The sequence below is a fragment of the Lepus europaeus genome, chromosome 18 (genome assembly GCF_033115175.1).
Source record: "Lepus europaeus isolate LE1 chromosome 18, mLepTim1.pri, whole genome shotgun sequence".
Classification (NCBI taxonomy): Eukaryota; Metazoa; Chordata; class Mammalia; order Lagomorpha; family Leporidae; genus Lepus; species Lepus europaeus.
Genome location: NC_084844.1, coordinates 1,427,857 through 1,444,448, shown reverse-complemented (window position 1 = coordinate 1,444,448; position 16,592 = coordinate 1,427,857). Strand labels below are relative to the sequence as shown.

At 68.4% G+C, this 16,592-nt stretch overlaps 1 protein-coding gene across 4 annotated transcripts in view; it reads left to right on the top strand.

Annotated features, from left to right (window-relative positions):
• Window positions 1-16,592, top strand: part of BAIAP2 (BAR/IMD domain containing adaptor protein 2) — a 58,549-nt gene that overhangs the window by 27,915 nt on the left and 14,042 nt on the right. For all 4 annotated transcript variants that reach the window (XM_062216490.1, XM_062216487.1, XM_062216489.1 and 1 more), the window contains exons 4-6: window positions 5,833-5,894; window positions 6,434-6,505; window positions 6,980-7,117. In XM_062216490.1, coding sequence (XP_062072474.1) covers window positions 5,833-5,894; window positions 6,434-6,505; window positions 6,980-7,117 — 272 coding nt within the window. The remainder of the gene's footprint in view (window positions 1-5,832; window positions 5,895-6,433; window positions 6,506-6,979; window positions 7,118-16,592) is intronic.

Here is a 16,592-nt window from a genome sequence, read left to right as displayed (position 1 = left end):
AAGGATCCACTGTGGCCCTGAGGAAGCGGAGCTGCCTGTGGGCGTGGGCGTGGGCGGGCGGGGAGCGTGTCCAGTGAGAAGCGGACGTGGAGAGCTGAGTGCCCCCACTTCCAGCACTGTCCCTGGGAACCGTGGGTGTGGCTGTGCGACGGGCCGGGCTCGGCTGCAGAGCCGTCCCCAGGCATGCCGTGGCAGGTCCCCTCCCTGCCAGCGAGCGTCCCCAGTAGTGGCAGGTCCCCGCCCTGCCAGTCTTCCTTCCCTGGATACCGGACACTTCCTGGTGCTCGCTGGGTCCAGGAGAAGGCGGGGCCCGAGAGGGACAGGGACCGGCTCCCTGAGGGTCTGTCTCCTGTGCCCTGCAGTCGCTGTGTCGCACAGACCCCTGGTGCCCGGGCCCCACCTCCACTGTGACACCGCTGCTTCTGGCTCACTGGCCCTCTCGGTCATCTCTGACCCCACGGCTGGGCCCCTGAACTTGTGCACGGCCATCAGGAGCTGTGCCGGCGAATCTGTCCTCCTAGGAGGCCTGGGGGCAGCCGGGGATGAGCCGCTGCCCCCTGCCCACAGAGGGCTGGCGTGGCACGGCCTCTCAGGGACTCTCCCTTTGCGCTTCGGTCTTGCCCCTGCCCTGTGTCCAGCGCTCGCCCTGCCTGGCCGTCCTCGCTGGACATGGGACCCCAGCCTCTGTCCTTGTCCTCAGCTCCCGTGGGTCTCGTGGCGTCGGCCGTGTCGGGGCCGTGGGCTGTCCTCCTTCCCTGTCCGGTGGCTCTGTCCGCCTCTGGCCGGGCACCGAGGGACGCAGCCTCCTGCTGGGGCTGTGCCTGCTTCTGAGGGTCTGTCGGGGCTTCTTTGCCTGCGGCAGTGACACAGGACGTGTAAGGAGTGGCACTGCGAGATGAGCCGAGGACGACCCAGTGCCTGGCCCCTGCTGCCCTCGTGGGGGCTCTGGGCTGGAGCTTCTGGCTCCTGGCTTTGCCCGGGCCAGCGCTGGCCGTTGCGGTGGTGTGGGAAGTGAACCAGCGGATGGAGGGCTTCTCTATTTCTCTCTCTGTTGTCTGCCTTCCAAATAAATCTCGAAACCATGAGGACGGAAGTCGCCCCCGCCCGAGGCCTGCAGAAGCCGCCGCGGCTCCTGGGCTGTGCAGGGCTCGGGCCGCGCTGAGTCACCAGGCCTGCGGGCGGCGCGGCCCCGTGAGCACGTCCGCCCGAGTCATCACATTCTTGCGTCGGGGCCAGCCCGGGGCAGGGAGAGGAGCGGGGTTCTCCTGGGCAGACCGCGGCCACTGCCGGGAGGGGCTCCCTCTGCGTTCTAGAGGGACCTCGAGATCCTGCAGCTCTGACCTCCCCAGCCGGCCACTTTGGGGGCCACACCTCACGGTGCCCTCTGGCCTCTGAGTGGGTGTGGGGGCTGCGAGCGAGATCAGGAGGGCCGATCCGTGATGGGCAGAGCTCACGGATGCGAGTAAAACTCTTGTTTTATTTGGAAGGCAGAGTTAGAGTGAACTTCCCTCTGCTGGTTTGCTCCTCAAATGGCCGCAGCGGTCAGGGCTGGACCAGGCTAAAGTCAGGAGCTTCTCCCAGGTCCCCCACGTGGGTGCAGGGGCTCAAGCACTTGGGCCATCTTCCCCCGCTTTCCCAGGCCACAGCAGGGAGCTGGACCAGCGCTCTGATCCAGGGTCTGACGTCGCAGGAGGTGGTTTAACCTGAGCCACAGCGCTCAGACAAGCAGCTCTTCCCAAGAGCCGGCCCCCAGGCCCAGTGGGCCCCGCCTAGTGTCTCTGGGTAGGTGGCTGTGACAGTGGAGGGCGCCACCCCGGCCAGGGAGGGGATTCTGCTGGGTGGGCCTCCAGGATGCTCGGCCCAGGGACAGCTCGGCCCAGCAGGCCACATGCTTTCGTGTCTGTGACATTGGGAACAGGCAGGTCCACGAGCCCAGCTGGGAGCCGGGGAGTCCCGGGTGGAAGGGGAAGTGGCCGCTCAAAGGACAGCTGCTTCTGTTGACGATGGGAAGGCTCCCGACGAGAGGAAGTGAGAACGAGGAGGGCTCCCGACGAGAGGAAGTGAGAACGAGGAGGGCGGGCTGATGGCCGCTTAACACTGAACGCATCCAGTGCCACTGAACGGCACTCTGAAGACCCGAGTGTGACGCCACTGCAGCTCGGGAACCACAGGCCAGCTGCGGGGAGGAGAGCGTGGGCCTCCCGCGTGCCCCGAGGCTGGGCGGTGCCCGCCCAGGAGAGGCAGGGACCGCAGGCCACGTGGGTGCTGTCTGGGATCCCCGCGCTGCTGGCAGTGTGGCCTGGTGGGCGGCCTAGGTGCAGGACAGGCACTCTGCAGACAGCTGATGCCGTGCTGGGAGCCCTTGGGGTTTGTGTCCCGGTGCCGTGGTTCCAGCCTGCACCACAGGTGACAGGCGCCAGCCGGGGCCACAGGGGGGCCTGGGCGACACCCCCTGCGCTGCCCCACAGAGCCCTGGCACCGCGTTTCGTTGCTGGGGCAGGGGCCAGCCCAGGCCCTGAGGTGGCCGCTTTGTTATCGGCAGCACGGAAGCACATGCAGGGCTCTGGGCCCCCAGGTGACGGCCAGTCTGGGCAGCGGGGGTGGGCGGGCCCCTCTGTGGTCAGCACACGAGGCGTGGCTGGCCTGTGTTGGCCAAATGCTTCCCACATCACTGTAGGCCACGCCGCCTGTCCTGTGGGCAGGAAGTGCAGCCTGTGTGTGCATGCGTGTGCGTGTGCTTACCCGTGTGCAAGCTGAGTGTGCAGGCACGTGCCTGCCATGTCCGTGCTCGTGGGTGTGAGGACTGTGTTATATGTACGTGTTGTGTGTGTGGGCATGCTGTGTTGTGAGCACGTTTTCTGTGCGTGGCGACTGTGCATGTTGTGAGTGCATGCTGTGTGCGATGACTGTCGTGTGTTGTGTGTCATGTGTGTGATGACTGCGTGTTTGTGAGTGCATGTGATTTTGCACGTTGTGTGTTCTGAGTGCATGTTTTGTGTATGGGCATGTGCGTAGGGATGACTTGTGGTTTTGTGTGTGTTGTGTCATGTGAGTGTGTAGGCGTGTGTGTGATGACTGCATGTGTGTGACTACATGTGACGGTGTGTGATTGCTGCGTGTGTACAGGCGTGTGTTGGAGTGTGTGTGATGACCGCCCTGTTGACTGGCACCCGGCCGCGCCGGCCGCTGCCTTTTCCCGGGAGGAGGCAACGTTGCCACGTGTGGGCTGCGTTTGAAGCCCCAGCAGCCTGGAACTCCAGAGTGAGAGCCGACGCGCGGGGTCACCTCCAGTGCCTGACCTCTGCCCCTGGCTCATCCCGGCGACACCTGTGCGTGTCTGTCCCCTCCCCCTCCCGGGTTCCTGCCCAGCCTGTCCGGTGGGCGGGTGCAGAGGGCTGAGGGCTGGCTCAGTGCCCTGGGCGCGCCCTGGGGTGCGGCCGTGCCGAGGGCTCTCACAGATCTGCCCTGGTGCTCGGCTGATCTCGGCTTCCATGTGGAAGCTAGTTTTTCAAGTTTGGAACTCACCTGTGACCCTGGGCGCTGGGTCTCCCCAGAAACCCTCGGGACCCTCCCCGCACTCAGGGGACACAGGGATGACACACAGGTTCTCACATTTCTGTTTATTTTCCTTTGAAAAGCAGAGGGGGGGTCTTCCACCCACGGGCTCACTCCCTGAACACCCACAGCAGCTGGAGCCGGGAGCCTGACCCGGTCTCTGCCGTGGGGGACAGGGGCCCTGTGTCCCTCGGGGCCTGGTGCTGGGCGCAGGAGCGGGCGCTGGCAGGTGACTGTCCCGGGGCCCCGCGGTGCTCCAGGGGTTAAGTGCCGGTGGCTGTGGCGCTCACGCCCACGTGCACGTGGCGCCCTGCAGCTGCTCGTACAACCCAGTTTAAAAATTCACCGTGTGGGCCGGCTCTGTGCAGGGCTGAGCGCACGCCTGGTCTGTGCAGCGGTGACCCCATCCCCCAGCCGGAGCCCCACGAGGAAGAGGCCCTGTGGTGTCAGCAGCCTGCCCCGTGCCCTGTGGTTGCTCACGTGGAGCCCTTGAAGGGAGCGTGTGCTCCCTGGGTGGTCTTGAGCTGGCTCTGAGGGTGTGGTGCGAGCCGTGGGGGGCTTCCAGCAGCCCCTGAGGGTCGGCCTGAGCCTCGCCAGCGGCCATCTGGGCGGTGAGCTGAGTGGGCACTGGGAGGGAGGGGCCGGCGAGCCCAGGATGTGAGCAGGTTCCCCACACGGGCCAAACCCCCTGCTGCCCGTCTGTGGACGTGCTGGGAGCCGGGAGTCACCAGGACACCACCGGGCCAGCTTCCTGGTGTCTAAGCAGCAGCTCTGGCCCGAGGCCCTGCCCCCAGGCCCGCCCTCGGGGCCTCTGAGACCCATCTGTGAGCGTCAGGGTGCAGGGTGGCCTGGGCCCTGCAGGGGTGTGGGCCCACAGGGTGGAGGAGGGGCATGGCCTTGAGGGCTGCACTGCCCGTAGTGTGCCTCACCGTGGGCCAGCGCTTGGTGACCCTGTGGCTAAAACTCAGGAGCTCATGGAAGCCACCACAGCCCTCCCGGGACCCAGGCCGGTATCTGGGGGAGGAGACCCTGGGGCCACTGGGGTCTAGAGGCAGCCTTACCCGCTGAGAGCCTGGAGGGGGAGGTCTTTGGAGGCTTCTGCTGGGCCCCAAGGACCCCTCAGTGCGCCGCCTGCTGCCCCCAGACCCTGTGGGTCATGTGCCCCCCCCCCCCCCCCGCTCAGACATGGGCAGGCAAGGACATTCCTGCACAAATTCCTCAGGGCCAGGGCCTGCTAGACAGTGACCACCCCCCCCCGCCCCGCCCCGGCCCTGGCAGTGCCGTGCCGGTATCAGCACACAGGGCCCAGCCCTGGAATCGGCCGCTCAGCAAATATTTGCTGGTCAGTGAGCACGGCCGCCTGGTCCCAGCCCCCTCCGTGGGAGGAAGTGGAGCCGCTGCCGGCCCGGGGCTGTTGTGCGGGACTGCAGGGTGCCGCTAGGCTCTGCTGGCTGCAGGGACACTGGTGACACGGCCACACCCGCTGCTCACGGCGACCACACTTCAGACAGGATCTCGGCTCCAGGAAACTTCTGGAGCTTTGGGGGAAGCTCCTCCCCCTGGCTTGTCTCTGTCCCTGTCTGAGAGAAGCGGCGGCGCAGGCGGGCACAGGGGCTCCAGGCCGGGCCCAGTCTCGTGCTAGCCGTGGCCTGGCCCATGGAGCCCGCCCCCAGTGCCGGTGCTCAGAGCCCCGTCCCGTTGCTGTCCACACCCCTGTGCTTTCAGCCTGCTGGGGAGGCTTGTGCTGGGCAGGGGCTGTGCCCAGAGCTCTGTGTCCCCAGGGCCCTTGGGGACGGCTGGGGAGGCCCAGGTCTCCTCCCACTGGCGCTGGGGCAGCCTCAGACCGCCCTGTTCTCTGAAGCTGGGGACCAGGAAGAGCCTGGCCTGCAGCCCACGTCCTGTTTCCTCTAGGGGTCAGTCAGGGCCACAGCCTGTCCCCCGTGGGCGTGCCCCCGAGGGTGGCCCCAGAGCAGGTCTGTGTGGAGACGGGGCTCGCTCACAGCTGGGCCGGCCCCGCCCTCGCCTGGGTCCAGAGCGCCTGCTCCAGGGGTGCCAAGCGTTCCACGCACCGGGGGTCTGGAGCCCTTTGTGTTCTGGAATTTTCTCTCCTCTTGGTGTCCGCGCCCTGCCCCCTCTGGCCCCTCTGCCTGTGATCACGGTCTTCCCTGGACGCGCTGGCCATGACCTCCCGCACTGGCCATGACTCCTGGGTCCGGCCATGCTGTCCAGGGTGAGGCGCGGTCCGCAGAAGCCGACCTCCTATCCCTCCCTCCCCAGGAGACGTCCTATTCCAGATGGCCGAGGTGCACAGGCAGATCCAGAACCAGCTGGAAGAGATGGTGAGCCCCGCCTGCCCGTGGGGCCCCCGGGGATGGTGCGGGAGGGCGAGGCGGCCACGTGTCCCCTGGGGCTGTCCACAGTCGGGCAGCCTCCCCAGGGCAGAGACTGATGCCGGGGGCCCGGGAGGAGGGGCCAGGCCGGGGCCCGGTGGCACCATGACAATGACCAGCCGAGCTCGCATTGCTGGGCACGTCTCCCGGCTGCCGGATGTGGGGAGCCGATCCAAAGGGTGACCCAAAACCCATCCTGGACCGCTCGGCTGAAGGGTCACGGAGGTCCAGGGCTCCTGTCTGGGTGACCCCGCCGTGGGCCAGCCGAGGAGGCACAGCACAGGTGGCCGCTTCTGTCCCTTGTGAGAGGCGGAGCATCGCTGATGGCAGAGCTTGTCCAGCATCCAGGACCCGGGTCCCCTGTGCTCCCCGCAGCTCCCGGCTCTGGCAGCTCCTCTTCCACATCCGGGTGCTGTGCCCAGGGCACGCGGCGGCCGCTGCCCGTCCAGGCATCGGCACTGACTGGGTGTGTTCTCCCCTGTGTGCAGCTCAAGTCCTTCCACAGCGAGCTGCTCACGCAGCTGGAGCAGAAAGTGGAGCTGGACTCCAGGTACCTGAGTGTAAGTACCGGCCCGCGCCGGTCTGGCCGCCCGTGCTCGGCGGCAGTCGGCAGGAGTTCCGTCCGCGGGGGCCATGACGCTCGGACTTGAGATCCAATCCCTGGGGGCCCCCGTGCAGCTGTGTGGCCGAGTCCCTCGCCTCTGATGCCCCCCGTGCCAGTTCTGCGGCCCCTGCCCTGGGCCACCTGTCGCCATGCCGACGACGCGGCTCTGCTGGACCCCACGCCTGGCCTCATCCCATCCTCCCCCAGCCGGCCGGCCAGAAAGCCAGGGACCCTCTGGCTTTGGGCGCTGGGAGGGAGGGAGGGAGGCTGGGCTGCGTTCTCCGGGCCTGGCGCTTGTCCCTGGGGAGCAGTGAGCTGGGTGGGTAGGGCCGGGCCCCGCGCTGGCCGCCGAGCGTGTCCTGCTGCCCTGGCAGTGAGGCGGGCGGCGGCAGCTCACGGGCCTCTGCTCCATGTTCTGCTTGAACCTCAGGCCGCGCTGAAGAAGTACCAGACGGAGCAGAGGAGCAAAGGGGACGCCCTGGACAAGTGCCAGGCGGAGCTGAAGAAGCTGCGCAAGAAGAGCCAGGGCAGCAAGAACCCCCAGAAGTACTCGGACAAGGAGCTGCAGGTGGGCGCGGGCGGGGTGGACGCCGGCTCCCCGTAGGCTGGCTCTGCGCCCAGGTGGGTCCTGCGGCGGCTGCGGCCAAGGGGCAGAAACCAGGATGCCATCCTCGCCCTGTCCCCCGGTCCGGGCTGGAGTCAGGCCCAGACGGCTCCTCCAACCCTGACCGTGAGCACCGCTCCAGCGCGGGGCCGCGGCCGGCCAAGGACGTGTGGCAGATGGCATCGCAGGCTGCCGTCTGGCTTCTCTGGGGCCCGTGTGCCGAGAGGCTGGGATTTAGGGCAGCTTGGCCGGTGCACGCTGAGCTCCGCGTCCTCACGGCCACCCGAAGCCAAGCAGCCGGAATCCCGCCAAGGAGGGGGCACGGCACGGGACGCCAGCCGGGAGGAGGCACAGGCCCGGCGGGTCCTAGAAGTCCAGGGAAGCTCCTGGGCAGACGTGGGCGTGGCTGAGGTCCATCCCTGGCCCGGGGCGCCCCTCCTGCTGCCGACAGCCATGCTGGCGAGGCTTGGTGGCCGCCTCATAGCCTTTGGTGCAAGGCTGTGTCGTGTGCGTGTGGTGTCCTTGCCCGTGCTGTGTCCACAGTGGAGCCCCAAGCTCTGCCTGTGGCCTGCTCGGGGCCTGGGCGCAGGCGGAGCAGGACGCTCCCCAGGCTGGACCCCCGAGGCGAGGGCCCGGCCTATGGCCCACCATCGCCCTGCGGCCACAGTCACACAGGCCACCACGTCCATCAGTGCAGGACAGTTGTAGACAGCATCCCCCTGCAGTGTGGCCCCCCAGCCAGCCCTGCGGCTGCAGCCCCGGGCCCACTCTCCCTGCTGAGCTGCCCAGGGCCGAGGACACGATGGGTGACCGGACGTGTGCAGCGTGTGGCCTCCTGCATACGCGTGTTTTCATAGCTCGCCGTGTGCTGGCATGTTCAGTGTCGTTCCCATGTATCATGGGGTGGCCCCTTAATAGAGTTGTCGTTTACTTATTTGGAAGTCAGCGTTACAGGGGCCGGCATTGGGGCATAGCGGACAGAGCCACCGCCCGTGACGCAGGCATCTTTAACGGGCACCGGTTCGAGACCCGGCTGCTCCACTTCTGATCCGGCTCCCTGCTAATGGCCTGGAAAGCAGTGGAAGATGGCCCAAGTGCTTGGGCGTCTGACTTTGGCCTGGCCCAGCCCTGACCGTTGCGGCTTCCCGGGGAGGCCACTTGAGGTCGGTCCACCTGCCCTTCCCGTGGGCTGCCCTGGCACCTGCAGCTCCTCGGTGGGCCGGGGTGAACTGGCCCGCAGGTCGGCCAGGGGCTGGGTGGAGGTGCCGCGAGGCAAGTCGCTGGCCAGGCGGGGAGCCAGGCCGCTCGCCTGTAGAGACGGCAGGGGCCTGGGCTGCCGGGTATTTCCCGACTGAAGCTGCCCGTGGCGGGGGTCCCCCTGGTGCCCGAAGATGCCCCTGCGAAATCAGCACAGGAGACCCTGTCCCTGCAGCAGGCAGGACCGGGAGTGACAGTGGTGTTCTGAACAGCGGCCAGAGACTGAGCTGACGGGGCGGGGCCGGGCGGGGGCAGAGCACAGGTGTGTGCAGGTTGGGGTCTGGGCGCAGGAGGGGGTGTGCGCTGAGTGTGGGCTACAGGGGCACCGCGGGGCCCCTGGCCCAGCTGATCCCTGGGGACGCCCACCCAGCCATCCTGGGGATGTCTACCCCAACCTCCCTGGGGACGTCTACCCCGGTCTCCCTGGGGATGTCTACCCCGGTCTCCCTGGGGATGTCTACCCCGGCCTCCCTGGGGACATCTACCCAGCCACCCTGGAGATGGCCACCCCGGCCACCCAGCCTCTCTGGGGACGTCCACTCTGGCCTCCCTGGGGACACCCACCCCAGCCTTCTTGGAGATGTCCACCCCAGCCTCTCTGGGGACATCCACCCCGGCCTCCCTGGGGACGTCCACCCCAACCTCCCTGGGGACGTCCACCCCGGCCTCCCTGGAGATGTCCACCCCGGACTCTCTGAGGACATCCACCCCGGCCTCTCTGGGAACATCCACCCTGGCCTCCCTGGGGACACCCACCCCGGCCTCCCTGGAGACAGCCACCCCAGCCACCCAGCCTCCCTAGGGATACCCACTCTGGCCTCCCTGGGGACGTCCACCCCGGCCTCCCTGGAGATGTCCACCCCGGACTACCTGAGGACATCCACCCCGGCCTCCCTGGGGACATCCACCCCGGCCTCCCTGGAGACACCCACCCCAGCCACCCAGCCTCCCTGGGGACGTCCACCCTGGCCTCCCTGGGGACGTCCACCCCGGCCTCCCTGGGGACGTCCACCCCGGCCTCCCTGGGGACGTCCACCCCGGCCTCCCTGGGTCCCCCTGGGAGCTGCCCCACACTGACTTTTCTCACCTGGCCTAAGGGTCAGCCTGCGGCCGAGGCTGCTCCGTGCAGCTGGGCGCCCCGGCGAGGCTGGGCTCTGCTCCCTGCCCACCGCTGGTCTGCGGGCAGCCCCGAACCCACCTGACCTCCCCTGGGTGCAGTTAGTCTCCAGAGCTGCCAGCCTCGGTGTCCCCCTCGTGAGGTGGGGCGCTCCTGCCCCCCCCGGCCCCTCCCCCAGTTGTTTCTCCAAGGCCTCCTTCTTGTCTCTCTGGGAAGTGGTGCTTTGACCCCTGGCCGTCCCCGAGGTCCAGGCTGGTTTCAGAAGTGGGCAACAGAGTGGGCACACTGGCCGCTGTCCGGGTCTCCCCCACCAGGCCGCTCAGGGCCCCTGGCCGGTGGGGGTGGGGGGTGGGGGGCGCTGCTGCTGGTTGGGGGTGCTGCCTTCCAGCACCCTGGTCAGGTGAACCCAGCAGGCCGCCGTGCCCTTCCGTGCAGCGCCCCCCCCCCCCCCCCCGCTGGCCAGGCAAGGGTTACTGTGGCTGCCGTCTCGGCCACAGAACAGCTTGCTGGAGACGCTTCCTCCGTGAGGAAGTGAGACCGGGTCTGTCTTTCCGGTGTCCATTTCTTAAAGCTGTGAAGGCCTCCCGGCTGCCCTGCGGGCCGGCCCAGTGTCCCTGTGCACCATGGCGTGCGCCCGGCGCTGCCCCGGGGCCCCGTGTCTGCCTGGCCACTCGCGCTGAGCTCTTGGGCTGCCACCTTGTGGCGTGTCCCCTGGGGTGTCCCCGGTGACTGTGGCCACTGTCCCTACCCTGAGGAAGGGCTCGGAGAGGCAGAGGTTACCGGGGCTGCTGGAGCTGCTTCCCTGGGCTGCCCGGGAGGCGGGCAGCTGGTGTGGGCGGAGGAGCTGCCCTGGCTGGCCCCCGAGCTGTCCTGCCGGGGAGGCCTCGCCCAGCTCCCGAGGCTCCCTTCTGTGCACCAGGGTCTCTGACTGCGCACCCCTCCCCCGCTGGGCCAGAGTCGCCTCCCGGGTGACTGGACAGCAGGTCGAAGCTGACCTCACGCTGTGCCGGAGCCCAGGCTGCTGCCAGAGCAGGTGGTGGCGTGTGCCAGACGGCCGGGTCCTCGGACCCCCGCCCATCCCCTCCGCTGTGCACTGCAGGCTCCCGGGGGGAGCCTCCGAGGTGCAGGTGTCTCACGTATGTCCCCCACCGGCCGCTGAGAGCTTCGTGTCCTGAACTGATGGCCCCCCAGACTGTAGCCCAGCCTGGAGCCGCGTGAGCTCAGTGTGTGCTCTGGGGTGTTCCAGGGACTGCTGGGGCTGGGAGCTCACAGGACAGGCCCCGACTGCGGGCACCGGGAGCTCATCCCTGCCCGACCCAGGCCATGTCCAGCACAGGTGTGGACGAGTGCAGGGTGGGGGCAGGAAGCCACTGAGAGCCACCCGAGAGGGGGACAGAGTGTCCCCCGCCCCCCACGGGACGGCCCTGCCGGGGCCAGGCCTCCATTACCCAGAGCTGCTAGCAATTGAGGCTGGGTTTTGGGATCTCCAGGAAGAATTAATTTTAGTTACAGGTCACCAAACAGGCGCTCGTGTGGGTGCTGGCGAGGACAGAGAGGTTCTTTAAGGGACAGGGACGGCTCCCACCGCTGGTGGGACTGGGCCAGGCTGGAGCCGGAGCCGGCACTCAGTCCAGGTCTCCCCGCTCCTTGAGCCTCACCGCCGCCTCCCGGGCCTGCGTGGGCGGAAGCCGGGGTCAGAGCCGAGCTAAGAACCAAAGCCAGGCTCGCTGATGTGGGACGCAGGCTGCAGGCATGCGACCCGCGTCCTAACTGCTCCATGAAATGCTGGGCCCCGGACAGTGTGGACGGGACAGGAGGAGACACACCAGGAGCCCTGCAGCGGTCACAGTGGGGGTGCGGGGACGTGCCGCTGGGGAGCGGAGGCACAGCAGGTGCAGGACATGCCGTGTCCGCCTGGGGCAGCCACGGGCCTTATCCAGCCCTTTCTTGGGCCTCAGCAGGGCTCCAGGACGGGCCCCAGCACAGACAGCCATGCCCACCCCTCAGGGCCCCAAGGGGAGCCCCTCCCCCCACAGGCTGCTGCTGTAGGTGCCCAGGGTCTTCTGGGTGGGGCGTGTTGGTCTAGGGGCAGCCAGGGCACCTCCATTACCCGCCAGGGGCTGTGGCTCCAACCCTGCAGCAGGTGACCAGTGTCCAGAGAGGCCGGCTGGCCCGAGAGCCCTCCCGGGCTGTGTGGGCTTGGCGCCTGCTCTGGCTTCTCAAAGCTCGGTTCTGGCGGCAGCCAGTCCCTGCCGGCCGTGTCCGGAACATGTGGAGGCCATGCTGGGAGGAGCCTGGCAGGCTCTGGGCGTGTTTGTGCCTGTGCTCCGCCTGTCCCCGCCTGTCCCCACCTGTCCCCGTCCCCGCCTGTCCTGGCAGAGCAGGGGCCGGAGGGCACAGGTGCGTACAGGTGGGACGGCTCCTCCTCTACCTCGAGCTCTCCCCCAGCAGAGCTGCTGGGAAGTCGAGCCCGTGGGCCTCTGTCAGCCGCGTGTGTGGGCCTGTGCTGGGCTGAGTCCCTCCTGACTGGGCGCCGAGGGAGGGCAGCCAAGGCCCACGAGAGCCCAGGTGGAGGCAGGTGGCGTGGGGTGGGCCCTGCGCAGACAGCCTGGGCCAGGGCTGACACTGCTGTCCTGGAGCCCTGGGGGCTGGTGCCCTGGGCCGCCCCTGCCTGAGCCCAGGCTTTGCACAGCTGGGCCAGTGCAGCCGCTGACCTGTGCGGGAGTCTGGCCCCGGGCTCCGCGCCTCCCCATCCCCTCCCACCCTGAGGCCTTTCTGGCTGAGGTGGATCAGCAGGGAGCCAGGCCCCGTGGCTGGGCCGAGGGAAGAGGGCTCCGTGGTGACAGATGCCGGTGTCCCTCGTCCTGAGAACACCTGTGTCCCTCTGTTCCCCGTGACGGGGGAGGGGTCCTCCGCCAGGCCCCTCAGTGGCTGTGCCAACCCTGGGGCCGCCAGGTCGTTGTTAGCAAAGCAGTGACCGCCGGCCCACTCGGGGGCGTGGAGCTTCGGGAGTAGCTGGGCTGCCCCTCCGAGCTCTGCCCTAATCCACGCCTGTCTCGGGAGTGAAACCGCGGAGTCCTGGACACAACAGGAGAGTGACAGACGGCCCGAGCCCTGAGCCCCGCGTGCCGAGGTGGACTCCGGACTCTGACAGAGGACAGGGTGGTCGGGGTGGGCCCTCTGCTCCCCTGAGACAGCCTGGGCCACTGTGTCCCCACCCCCTCACCTGGCCGCAGGTGTCAGCTTGGTCTGGAGGCCGCGCCCACACTCAGCCTGCTGGCTGGGACAGGAGCGCGCGGTGTGTCCTGCACCTCGTGCCCAGGGTGTGCCCAGCAGTCGTTGGATGCCCCACCCCCACCCGCTCACCTGATGGATGCTCCAGGCCGCGTTCCTGGAGCGGGGGCCTCGGGGGGGGGGGGGGCTCTGGACCGAGCCCACTGCTGCCCTGGGTGTCCTGAGCACAGTCATCGGTCCCTGTGCTGTGATTGGTCAGAAGAGGCTGGCCTCGCTCGGTGCTGTAGACCCGGAGGCCAGGGACATGTGCCGGCGCCTGCCGTGTGCCTGGTTGCTGTGTCATCACGGGGAGAGACAGCTCGGGGTCCCTCTGCCCCCTCCTACAGAGCCACAGAGGCCATCCTGGGCCCCCCCGGACCTTGTCCAATCCTGAAGACCCCACCTCCAAATTTCATTGGCAAGACTTTGGGGGCGCCCAGAGCAGCGCTGCCCCTGGAGCAGGGCACCAGCCCTTCCCTCTGCTGGCTGCTGCACGCCAGGCCCAGGCTCACCGGGAGCCCCTGCATTTAGGGTGAGACGGAGGGGTCCCGTGTGGCTGAGCCCGAGGGCCCCGTCTGGCTGGCTGTCTTGCCATGGCCCAGTGGAGTCCCCGAGGGGGTGACGGCTGGCACCGACCATCACCGTGACATTCCGGGGACCTCCCTGGCAGTAGGAGGTTGGCTCTGGGGAAACGTGGGAAAGCCGTCTTGGCGCGCGGTCTGCTGGGGACGCCCCTCCCCCTCTCTGAGTCACCCGCTGCTGGGCGGAAGGAGGTGGATGCTCCGTGCACTTCTGTCCTCTCGGATTACAGGGCTGCGAGCCCAGGGTGACTAAGTGGGAGCGCTTTTGTGAGTCTTGGATGCTTTCAGCCGGGCGTTTCCACAGCGTCGCCATGGCACCCAGCAGAGCAGAGAGCACGCGGGGGCGCGGTGGGGGGCGGGCGCGGCCGGCGCTGCTGCGGTGCCTGCCTGGGGCACCCGGCGAGGTTCCCAGCGAGCTCAGCACCCCCACATCGGGGCACCCCGGTCCCGCACAGCAGGTCCACGCGGCCTGGGGCCCTGCAGGAGTGGCCATGGAAAGGTGGACAGGGAAGCAGCTGTCGTGCCTGGACGGGACGGGTCGCCGTGGCCGCGGGGGCTGCGCCAGGGCCGAGTGTCCAGGCTGCTGCTGGCCCCAGGCCTCTGGGCTGCCCCAGGAGCATGTGCCCCCTCGCCCCCATTCCCGGTTGTGACCGTGAGGTTCCACTCTCTCCAGGGAGTGAAGATTTAAAAGTATGGCAGCGCCCTTCCCCCACACCCAGCCGCCAGGCTGCTAACGAGGCCAGGGCCCCACAGCCTACAAACCCAGAAAGAGGCTCCCGGCTCGGCTTCGGAAGGCGCTGTTCTCGGGGCGCGGAGACCCCAGGGGCCTGCGTCCTGGTTTAGGCCGATGTCCTGGGGCCGCCGTTCTGAGCAGCGTCTCCTGCAGACCCATTTAGGGGACAGCTCGCGTGGGGACGTGGCTGGGCACAGGTTCCTCCTGCCTAGAAGTCGTCATTGCCCAGCCCCCGCTGGAGCTGGGCTCTGGGTGCCCTCAGGGCCTGGCCCCTGCTGGGGGTGGGAGGGTGGACAGGGCAGTGGCCCAAGGATTAGAGTGGACCGGGCATGTCCCAGGCCAGGCTCTCCAGGGCGCAGTGTGGCGCGGACCTCCCTGCTCCGGCACTTGCTGGCCACCAAGCTGAGCCTGTCCTGTGCCCCTCGTGGGCTGGGTGAAGCTTATGGGGAGGAGGGACCTCCCAGGCAGGCATTGACAAGAGCTGGTCGTGGCCATGGGGGACAGCGCCTGCCCCAGCCAGGTGCTTCCCCCTAGAGGCAGCCCGCCAGGGCTGCCTTGGCCCCTCCCCCACTTGCTAGGTTCGGCTTGGTTGTATAACCGGAGGGGGAGGGGAGCAGGGCTGCTAGAATCCTCCTACCTCCCACCTCCGTTCAGACTCCCTGCTCCACAGGTGCCACCCTGGGTCCCTCCCAGGAAGGCCCTGGGGCTGGGCCCTGCGGAGCCGTGGCCCTGATGGGGGTGGGAGCGGTGAGCCGGCTCCTCCAGGCCCCTTCAAGTCACCCTCCCAGGGTGCGGGAAGTTGGGGGTGTGCAATGCCATGGGTGCGCAGGCTGGGCAGGCTCTGGCCTCAGGGACGCTGTGGCCAGCTCGCACAGGATGGCGGGCAGAGCCAGTGCACTGGTGGCAGTGCTGGGGACCCGCCCCCGTGGCAAGGCACCCAGGGGCCAGCTCCCCCTCCCCTCCCTGTGGGCCTGTCGGCACCGCCCACCCTCGCTGAGTCAGAGCTGGGGGCTGGAGGCGCCTCCTCAGGCCAGGCCTGCCCCCTGCTGGAGACCCTGTCTGCCCAAGGATTTTGCAAAAGGTAAAAGGGTGCCCTGTGCCAGCCTGGGCCATCTGCTCAGGGCCAGTGGGCGTGCAGCCCGGTCTGGGGGCGAGATGGCGAGGCGCGATGGGAGCGAGCTGGAGAGGGCAGCTCCCAGCTGGAGTGGCCAGGGAGGGCCCCAGGCGTCGGCCTGCCACGGCCTGGTCAGCGTTTTGGGACCATGGAGTCCTCCCCCGGCAGCCAGGGTTTCGCTCACGTCCACACGCACAGCTGCCCCTGGAGGGTCTGCGCATGATCGGAAGGGGGTGCCCATCCAGGTGGTCTCGGGCGGTTGGGATCCGAATCAGGTGGCCAGGCTGACAGGCAGCACCTGGCAGCTGGCCGTGGGGAGTGGGGGGGGGAGAGGCCGAGCACTGCCTCCCCACAGGGGTCTCACGTCCACGCCCAGCCCCCGGAGGGCACCTAGGGGCCCTGGGACCTGCAGTGCACGTCAGGGCTGGGGAGGCGACGTCCTCACCCCGCCTGCGCTGACCTGACCCCTGGCCGCCCCCACGATCCCATTGGGGCTGGGGAGGCGACGTCCTCACCCCGCCTGCGCTGACCTGACCCCTGGCCGCCCCCACGATCCCATTGGGGCTGGGGAGGCGACGTCCTCACCCCGCCTGCGCTGACCTGACCCCCTGGCCGCCCCCACGATCCCATTGGGGCTGGGGAGGCGACGTCCTCACCCCGCCTGCGCTGACCTGACCCCCTGGCCGCCCCCACAATCTGGCTGCATCTTCCTGCGTGTCCGGCCAGCGGCCCCTCTGCGCCAGGGTTCTGAGACGCTGCTGCCAGATGCTTCCGCAGGGAGGCGGAGCTCCTCCATCCTCCAGATCGCTCCCCCGCTGCCCGCGGTGGCCGGGCCGGCCCCACGGCCTGGATCGGAGCTCCAGTTGGGTCTTCTCGAGTGAGTGGCAGGGACCCAGCCACCTGATCTTCCAGGAAGCTGGATTGGAAGCCGAGCTGGGACTGGAACCCTGAGACTCCAGGATGGGATGGGGGGTCCCAAGCGGTGACTTAGCCACCCCTGGCTCCCTGCCTTGAACAGGGGCAAAATACACAGAACTGGGGCCGTTGGCCATTGCAGCCACGTGTGAGTGTTCAGCTCAGAGATGGTCACTCCACTCACGGCCAGTGCCACGCTCCGCCTCCAGAACTTCCTGTTCCTCCCACAGGGAGATGTCCCCGGGAGACCCCGCCCTCTGCCCCAGCCCTGGGACCTCTGAGCTGTCTGCCGTCCCATGGCTGTTCCTAACACTTAATGCTGGGTCTGAGGGCCCGGCCAGCTGGGGTTCAGCTTTTGCTCTGGCTGTCGGGGCACAGACCCCTTGCTAGGTGGGTCTTGGGCACTGGAGGGGCAGGGGCGTGGCTACACAGGCAGCAGGGCCTGCAGA